General features: G+C 40.6%; 1 protein-coding gene across 1 annotated transcript in view; it reads right to left on the reverse strand.

The window, feature by feature from the left end:
- Positions 1 to 6,746: 6,746 nt before the first annotated feature.
- The window catches only part of LOC109507667 (lipoma HMGIC fusion partner-like 3 protein), a 23,893-nt gene continuing 21,164 nt past the window's right edge, over positions 6,747 to 9,475 (reverse strand). The window contains exons 2-4 of the mRNA XM_019857279.1: positions 8,919 to 9,155; positions 8,612 to 8,638; positions 6,747 to 7,868 (exon numbers count right to left, since the gene is read on the reverse strand). Coding sequence (XP_019712838.1) covers positions 8,622 to 8,638; positions 8,919 to 9,155 — 254 coding nt within the window. The 3' untranslated portion in view covers positions 6,747 to 7,868; positions 8,612 to 8,621. The remainder of the gene's footprint in view (positions 7,869 to 8,611; positions 8,639 to 8,918; positions 9,156 to 9,475) is intronic.

Genomic DNA, 9,475 nt, shown 5'->3' on the forward strand with positions numbered 1-9,475 from the left:
CTCTGAGGAGATTGTTCCAAGCCATATTTCAAACCTTATTGTCATTAGAAAAGGAAATGAAACTTCATTTGTAGCTTTATGGATTTTCATGTCATGAAAAGAGCAAAACTATCAGAATCTAAACACTCTTTTCCACCCTAACAGCTGCATACCAATTAGCACTTCACGCCTGGAAATGACGGAAATGCATTGGAGGTGGTTGTAAAGAGGTCCAGGAGGAAGGTGATTTACAAGGCAGAAAACTAATTGTATTGGCCACCACTGATGATCTGCTCGATGTGTGTAAGAGGTAATGCATTTGTTCGTTTACAACAGCACGGATCTCTCCCGGATGCTATTTGATGTTATGAAGTGGGAGCTCAATACCGGTCCTGTATGTTGACACAATGCTCTAACGTAATTGCCTTTTCCCCTCCATGTAATTGATTCTAGCCTGGCTAGAACTTGAACTGACCCTCACTAGATCGTAATGGTGCATGTCGCAGGTGGTGGATGTCTGATGCAATGGCAACAGCACGTTATCCCTTTAATGCAAAATACAAATCCCGCTCAACATCCATCCATTTTTTTGGACCTCTTGTCAACATATAGCCTAAGTGCCTGCATATCCACAAGCTGACTTTGTGTGAAGGGTGGACTGGTCACAAACCAATTGCAGGAAACGTATAAACAAAGAACCTTATCCCAGGTCACTTTGGGCAAGGGTGGGGGGGTATTTTATAATTCTCAAGACTCAACATGAATACAGCGAAGACTTTGTCATTGCACCTGCAGCTGCAAAACCAAGACCTTATCAGTCACAGGCTCTGGGGGTAAGGAGAGAAAAATCGGGGGATAGGGCTCACAGCCGTGTTTTTTTTCCATCCAGGGGAAGTCCAGAAAACAACTGTTTTGGATACAGGCCTTCAGCAATTTCAGACCGCCTTGAATGTCTTTTAGCATGTGACTCTCCGTGGCGTTAATCTGCCGAATTCTTGCTCAATCAGTAAATCAATTTTCCAAGACGGATGGTTCAATTACTCTCAATCTTATCCATTTTGCGAAGCGACTCCAACACCACATCCACTTTGCGGTTGACTTTGGTCAACGCTTGAGTCTGAGTGTTGATCACCCGCCTCACACTGATCTAATTTTGATGAGCAGACATGATCATATAAAATGAATGATGAGTGAAGTTGTGTCGCTCATGTGTATTGCTTAATGATGCACAAATCTTTACTCATTGACTCTTGTGAAAGGTTTGACATGCGCAGTAGCTCTTCACTGCAGTAGAGCAGGGATGGGCAACTGGCGCCCACACTCTGAGTGGACACTTTGTTGCGAAAGTGCTATAGAAATAAAGATGTATTGATTAACAAAAACAATGATAATTGTTTATTTTTATACAAACAAAAAAGGTGGGGAGAATAGGGAGAAAAACTGAGAAAAATTCTATTTCACTCTGACTGGACACTTTGTTGCGAAAGTGCTATCGAAATAAAGATGTATTGTATTGATTAACAAAAACAATAATTGTTTTATTTTTATACAAACAAAAAAGGTGGAGAGAATAGGGAGAAAAACTGAGAAAAATTCTATTTGTGGAAAAAATATTGAGGAAAAAAAAGATTTTAAAAAATCTGTGAATATGAAAAGGTTACTGGTAACTGCTTTTTTTTCACCAACTAACACTGGATGACAAATCTTTCTTTGTAGCAGTTGCACTTACACTGCCCTATACTACAACGTTAGCAGGCCTAATATATTTTTTGCAGGCAGGACAAACATAGTACCTCATTAACAATAATAAAAAATACATTGAGTGAGTTGGTTTTTGTGAAAAAAAAAAAAAAAAAAAAAAGAGTTCCTTCACATTGGTTTCTTGTTCAGCATTCTTGTGCCATCCTTAGTCATTTTTATGCAAGAGAGTCCCTTGCGCTGGCAAAATGAAATATGTATTATTAAAAAGGAAATACGTTAAGGGCATATATTTTATCCATATTTAAAATAGCATTTTTGTCATAAATCTGGTTAGGAAATGCACTCACCACTTTGATGATTTCAATAATGTTAAAGAAAAATGTGTGAAATTCACTTGTCGTTTGAAGGATTTATTTATTTGAAGTTTGACGTCCCACAGTACGTCCGTATGCAACTTTGAAGGTAAGTTCACTAACAGTGGTTGCAAGCTTACTCTGATGCTCCCATCATGCGAAATTTGTCTTCCTCTTTGTGTCTGTTTTTTAGTGTGAAACAGACATTTCATTAAGTTGTGAACTCGAATGATATATATAAGGTCCGTAGCTCCATCAGACAGTGTTGACTTAATACATATGCAGTCAATATTGACTTTTGTACCCATAATCTTTGCTGTATGATGTGTCTACTTATTGGAAACTGCATTGAACCTGCGACCCATTGACTTCACCAGACTGTAGCCTTCTTTATTTGAAATGCTTTTTTTGGCCTATTTCAGTTCTTGTTTGGTCCTGGAGGTTTCCCCATACAGTCACCTCTCCCGGAAGTAAAATGATTGCTCTATTGGGTTAAGGTGCGGTGATTGACTTGACCAATCTAAGACCTTCCACTTTCCGCCCCCCTGATGAAGTCTTTTGTTGTGTTGGCAGCATGTTTTGGGTCATGATGTTGTTGTATCACAAACCTTCTTCCGATTAGTGCATTTGTCTGCATATCTCCAGACAAAGTGGTTTTGTGGACTTCAGAAATGATTCTGTTGCAAGCATCATGAGTACCTCACCACGATCACGTCACCGCCGTGATAGCCTCTTTATGAAATTCTGTTGCATTACATTGAAAGTAATAGCGCAAAGCTGAGTATCTTAAGGACACACGGGGTAGGACATTTGAGGTCTTGCAGTCAGGCGTACGTTGACATGCGCCTTGAGGGCAGAGCAGCTATCAGAGATGCAGCAGGCGGGAAGAGGAGGGTTATACAATCGCATCTCATCTTTGCCAAGCGTGAAAGAATCCGTTCGATGAACATGTCCTTGACAAAGATGCAGACTCCGAGTCGCCTCTTTGACTATAAGAGCCCCCTGCTCAGATTCCTCTGCGAAGAGCCAATCTGTCGTTGAAGAAAGTGTTAAGTGCAGCAGATTTCAGATAGCGTATTTGAAATGACCGAAAACCACAGTAAAAATGTTTGCATAACTTTGCAGACAGAGAGGAGGAGAACACTTACAGGAAGAATGAGCACCTTGTTGGCGTTAATCATGCTGATAGATAATGGGTTACAGAGTGCTTGTGTGTGGGGCATAGCAGAGAGGCACCATAGCTCATAAGAGTGTTGAAATAGATAGTGCCACTTTGTCCTCTCTCGCCCACTATGCTGACAGTCCAATGCTGGGGTGTTCAAATAAAGGTCAAGGTCTAGTTGGCGTCACTGCTTTAGAGTGCCTCGTTGTTGCCCGTGAATGCGCAGATCTGCAGGGAAAGGCGGGATAGCAAGAAAGTGGACAGATATATATTTTTTTAATCAGATTTGACACCAGCATGTTGACCGGGGCATTTAAAAAAAAAAATCGGATTTGACACCAGCATGTAGACCGGGGCTTGGGGCTGACATGACCCACTTTAGAGCACCTCATTGTGAGCCATGAGTGCATGCACATTACAGAGAGAATGTTTTTTTTTTCTCTAAAATGAAGGTCAGTGAGTGGACAGGGGCTTTGCACACTGGTGTGGCCAATTTAAGATTTAACATCTCATCTTTTTGTGTTTGTCATAGATAAGACCAAGCTGAGAGTTTGTCTGTTTATATTGGAATTAACATCTTGTAAATGGAATTTCTCCATTGTGAGAAAAATAAAGGTTTTCTTATTTTATCTTAACCATATCTTGAGTTTCATAAACACAGAGACTCCTGTTCCTGTCATGTGTATGTGGCCTCGAGTAGAAAAAGTTTGGACATCCTTGAGTCAGTGGATTATTTAATTACACAGTGGCATGTGATACTGAAGCATTTCCTTTAGAACTGGCATGCACTAACAAAATTTGGATAAGGAGCATCACTGATGAAGTCATGAGGTGAGCACAAAATAAACATAATTGCCCAGAGGCCAAGCCAAGAAGGTGGGGGGGGGGGGGCAAAAAAAAAAAAAGAGCCGTCGCTAACCTCGTCTCACATTTCCAATGACTGTGCCAAACCAAGCCTGCCAGGTGACTCACAAACTAGGCTCCCCGCTCACCTGAGCTCCCCAGCTGTTGCTATGCCAACGCATGATATAGCCACAAGGCATGACCACCCCGTGCACGCCCCTGCTCCTCACATTTGCTCCCAGCTTTCGCTCTCTCTCACCAACAATCAGATGTTATGAATCATGTCGACAAAGATGCAATGTGATGAGGTTCCCACTAAAAATGACATTTTAACAGACTCGCAACTTTAGACTTATACCGACAAAATAGATCAAAATACAAGAGCTGTATCACATTGCTTATCTCTTAACAAACCCAATTTCAATGAAGTTGGGACATTGTGTTAAACATGAATAAAAACAGAATACAATGATTTGCAAATCATGTTAAACATATAATTAATTGAATACACTGCAAAGACAACATACGTATTTAATGTTCAAACTGATACTTTATTGCTTTTAGCAAATAATCATTCACTTAGAATTTTATGGCTGCAACACATCAAAAAAGGTGGGACAGGTGGTAAAAAGAAAGTTGAGGGATGCTCACCAAACACCTGGTTGGAATATCCCACAGGTAAACAGGCTAAAAACAGGTGGGTGCCATGATTGTGAATAAAAGAAGTTTCCCTGAATTCACAAGCAAAGATGGGGTGAGGTTCACCTCTGTGAACAGCTGCGTGAGGAAATAGTCAAACAGTTTAAGGACAGTGTTTACAATAATGTAGAAAAGTTTCCAAAACGTCCTGAAAGAGCTGAACTTCTTGACGTTGGAATGAATGTAAGAGGGGAAATTTGTTGTTGCTTGTGCAATCTCTTCAGCATTCAAACTATTAGAATGTCATGTGAAAATGGGAAAATTCACAGCTTTTTGGCTCTAGTCTATAAAAACAGTCCTCAGGCTCAATAATAGATTATTCATATCGTAAAGATGAGGCGCGAAATACGGTTCAAATAGGCCGTAGATGGCCAGCCGCAGACAAGGCAGGGTATAAAGGCCCAGTAAACGCAAGCTTGGACAAATGCAATAAGGCAAGACTGCCCCCTGGTGTTGAGTTGAAGAATGTCAAGGAACGCTCCGACCCGCTGCAGCGTGTCTGCAGTTCTGACGTCGCCCGTCTCGTCGTGCAGGGCGTCCAGCTTCCTCCTTGCACACGTCACGTACCAGGAGGTTTCTTTCTGTTCTGCACTTTGTTTCTATAATAAGCTAAAGGTGGATGACTTACAGTTTTTTGTTTTCCTGTGACACAGGACTAGAACATATTGTCATGTTTAGTTATCAGTCATACATAATATGTGATATCACAATGAAATTATTTTTCAGACTCGTTTAGCCCTAACGTGTACTGTATGACATTACATTTTACGACGACGGAGTCCACCGTTAGCCCAACGCACAGATAATACTTGGTCGGAGTTTCCTACGATGCTTCCACGTTGTCGTTCGTTCGTGAATCTGTTTTTGTTTCTGTAGTTAGAAAGCTACTTCCGGGATGACGAACAAGGAGGCGGGACCAAAACAGTTTGAACACCTTTTCCTGCTACACTTAAAGGGACATCTTCCTTATTTGAAACGTTACACTTAGTGCCTTTTGTCAAAAAGACACTTTCGGTTTCGTCTATTTATACGCAACAAAATTTTATGTTTTCTTCTGTGTGAAATCATCTGTTGAGGCACCGGTTCTTTACAACTTTTACAGTGTACTACCTGAAAATATACATCATTTCACCCTCCATAACGGGGGCGAGTATAGGGTGGGTGATGATGTGGGGTGCGCTGGGGGAGAGGCAACGGGTTGATGAGTCCGATTCAACGTTCACTGAAGCACTCTGCTGCCTACTGAAACTGGTATGAAATTGCACTCGGCTCATTACATCACTTGACCAAACCCAGAAAAATTTGAATGGCTGGATCACATTTTTTTCCCGAGCAAATAATACAGGCTTTTTGACACAAAAGAAAAATGAAAACAATTATGGTTGTCATATCAAATTTCATTTTTAAACAAACTGATGGTGTTTGACTTAAGACCCAGGTTTTACGCATAATTTAGAAGAGTTATATCCAAATGCAATAATTGCTAATAAATAAATAATTGGTTTCACTGGAAGGACTGGACCTCATAACCCTTGGACTAACTATGTATTCTTTGTCTATGATGAATTGAATGGGTAACTGAGCAGCAGTTGATCATCGTGTACTCTATCTAGTTCAGATGTGGTCCGTGGTAAGTTTATTTTTTTTGTAATCTCCACAAAATTCTTGTCCTAATGGTGGTGTGTACATGTGACTTTGCTAAGACGATTGTTACTTGCCAGTGAAATGTTAAGCTTGCTTAATCTTACAGTCAAGTTTTTCCTCCTTCAAGGGAATCCTGTCGTTTCAGTGTTTTGGTAAAATTTCATATTTTATATGACACATGCTTTTTATTCACAATTCAAAACAATTCGCACATGTCTTTTACACAAGTCGATGGCATGCTTTCGTCAAATTATCCCAGGATCAAGAATCATAGCCTACTTTCATGTGTCTCTTTTGGCACGTAATTAAGCGAACCATTCACACGACAACCACATTCTCAGGCCTACATAAAAAGACAAAAGTGATAGAGTCAAAATCTTTATTATATCTTGATATACAATAATCTTAAAGGAATCTCTTTAATTGCTGTGAGATAACCCCTGTGGGTTCTGTCTATACCTATTTACACAAGATAGGTGAAGCTATATCCATTTCATCTCAACTTTACATATGAGCCACATCATTAGATGACACTGCATCCTGTTACCCTGTTTGCACTCACCAGTTAGCTCATTTGTGAGTCAAAGCGAAACACAACCAGCTAAAGACACATTAAAATAGATACAACAGGAACATTGTGTGCGTGTGTGTGCGTGTGTGTGTGTGTGTGCACGCGTGTGTGTATGTGTGTGTGTGTGTGTGTGTCTGTGTGTCTGTGTGTACTATACAATACACAAAATATGACACATTCACACAAGCGTGCACACCTGTGCTCATTCGGCCATACATTCACACAGCAGCTACACATCCTGCAACAGGCGGTCCTCTAACAACCCCATCACAGTGTAGATACTAGAGTTAAATACTAAAAACAACAGAACTGAAGCACTGTGCAAAGTTAGCTAGACGGGCATAGAAGGGATTGAGTCCCATAGCATCTTAAATTTTCTGTACATACTTAAATCTACAGAGAATATTAGTTAAATGTGAACAGAGAAAGACAAATAAATGGTCAAAATCCTTTTTCGTGTCATTATCAAGCCTGTACATCAAAATGATGAAACACTGTACATTGATTCTTCTCTTGATAAATTGTGACACAGATGTTTACAGTGGAACATACAGATATCATTGTTAACATAGAGTATAGTAGTAAATGGGTTGTACAGTACAGTAAGCATGTGTGTATGTTGGATAATGATGTGTTGGTGGTTGTTGCAGTTTGTGCTCAGTCCACCCCTGTCATTTAGTAACAGTCTGCGCCCCCGCCATGGTCCGTCAATGCAAAGGGGGTTGCATTGCAGGCTCACTGGGTTGAATGTGTATTACAGGGGCTTGGTCTAAATGCTGGAGGATGACGTAAGGGGCTGCAAGCAAAAAGGAAAGGGCAATGGCTGAGTTTTTTTTGGAAAGTGGCTGCATGGTTTCCTCTCCTCCTCCCTCCTGTCGTGTGATGTTGAAGGGATGACTCTGTGGACACTAGGAGCCTGGAAATATGACAGATCAAAACAAATGATTTAGAATGTCCGCAAAAATGTGTGGTAGAATAGAATAGCCAATACTCAAATGATCTCAAATTTTAACAAGATGTGTCGAAACTAAACTATAGTGTTAGATGTGGTCGGGGCAGACGCAAGTTTTATACCGACTTTCTGACAACAAACTGTTACACCACCAGTTACATCTCCAAAATACTTCTGCTGTGCTGGTCTGCTCAGCTTGGTTGAGGCGGGTCTGCCAAATTAGCAAACACGAGTAGCGAGACTTGCGCCGATGTGAAAATCTGAATCGCAGGGCATTTTTAGTGTGGTGCAGATAAAACAGAAAACAAAATTAGAGACTATAATCTATGCCTAATCAAAAGAATATTCAAAACCATGCCAAGCTTATTTTTGCATATTTTTACATGATAAACTCAACTTGCACATGCAGTCACATTATACTTTGTCTGTGCAATTACATATGTTAATGCATGTTGTGTTCAGCTGATCTTTTTTTAACAAGATGCAATTGCATGAATGTGGTTTACAAGAAAATACTGTATGAATGTCAATACATTTTTTTAAAAAGTGAGATTTAAAAAGTTCTCCATGTGAAAGTCAAATGCTTCAAGGTAAATTGTTTGTGTTATTTTTTTGACATTACTCACACATGACTACCAAAATACCAAGTTTTTGGTTACATAATGTAATAATACTTGGATCCACGTGTAAAATGATGTCTTACTCACCAAAATGTTGCTAAGCATTGCCTCCTTCTGCAAAAAAACAAAAAATGAAACAGAAACAGGGAGACAATATTAATTAAAATTCATCTGCACGTTGTCAAGGTCATGCTATTAATAGACTCCCACGTTCACACTTGGCCATAAGCATCCTTCACATTGACTGCTTGTAATGCACACATACACCAGCAGAGGGAACCAGGGCTGAACTAATTGTACTAAACAACATCTCTTGTGCTGGCTGGCTGCTGGGTATGAAAAGAGGAAAACAACAAAACATGACATCATCGTGAGGTTATGATGTCACTTTCACCCTTGCTCTCAGCCAGCAGCTCCTCTGTCATGAGGCCGTCCTGACGATTCCCGAGGACAAAAGCCAGGAAGGAGAGGATGAGCGCGTCCAAGATGCCCATGATGGCGAGGATGTAGGCCCAGCGCATGGAGCAGGCCCCAAGGCTGTATTTGTCCGTCTGCTCCCCGCACATCCGCCGCACTTCATCACTGTCCCAGCCATCAGGGTAGATCATACAGCCCAGTACCAGACACACACCTGCAGGGAAGGCACGTGAACGTGTGAACGGAGGTCAGCATATAAGAAAAAAATCATTCAGGAGAGAGGGATGTGAATTGTGTCGAGAACACTTTGTGTCATAATAAATGGAGTCAGTGATAATGACATGTTGCAAGAGAGACACAAAAAAAGGCTACTTCAAGTGTTTTTTTCATATGTAATCAAAAACAAGAAGTGAAGTTGCACAATTCATCAATCATGAATCTATTCTATTCTTGTCCAATCCAAAAATAATGAATGCGCACACACACACACACACACACACACACCACACACACACACACACACACACACACACA

Source organism: Hippocampus comes, unplaced genomic scaffold (assembly GCF_001891065.2).
Source record: "Hippocampus comes isolate QL1 unplaced genomic scaffold, H_comes_QL1_v1.1 scaffold186, whole genome shotgun sequence".
NCBI classification, from domain to species: Eukaryota; Metazoa; Chordata; class Actinopteri; order Syngnathiformes; family Syngnathidae; genus Hippocampus; species Hippocampus comes.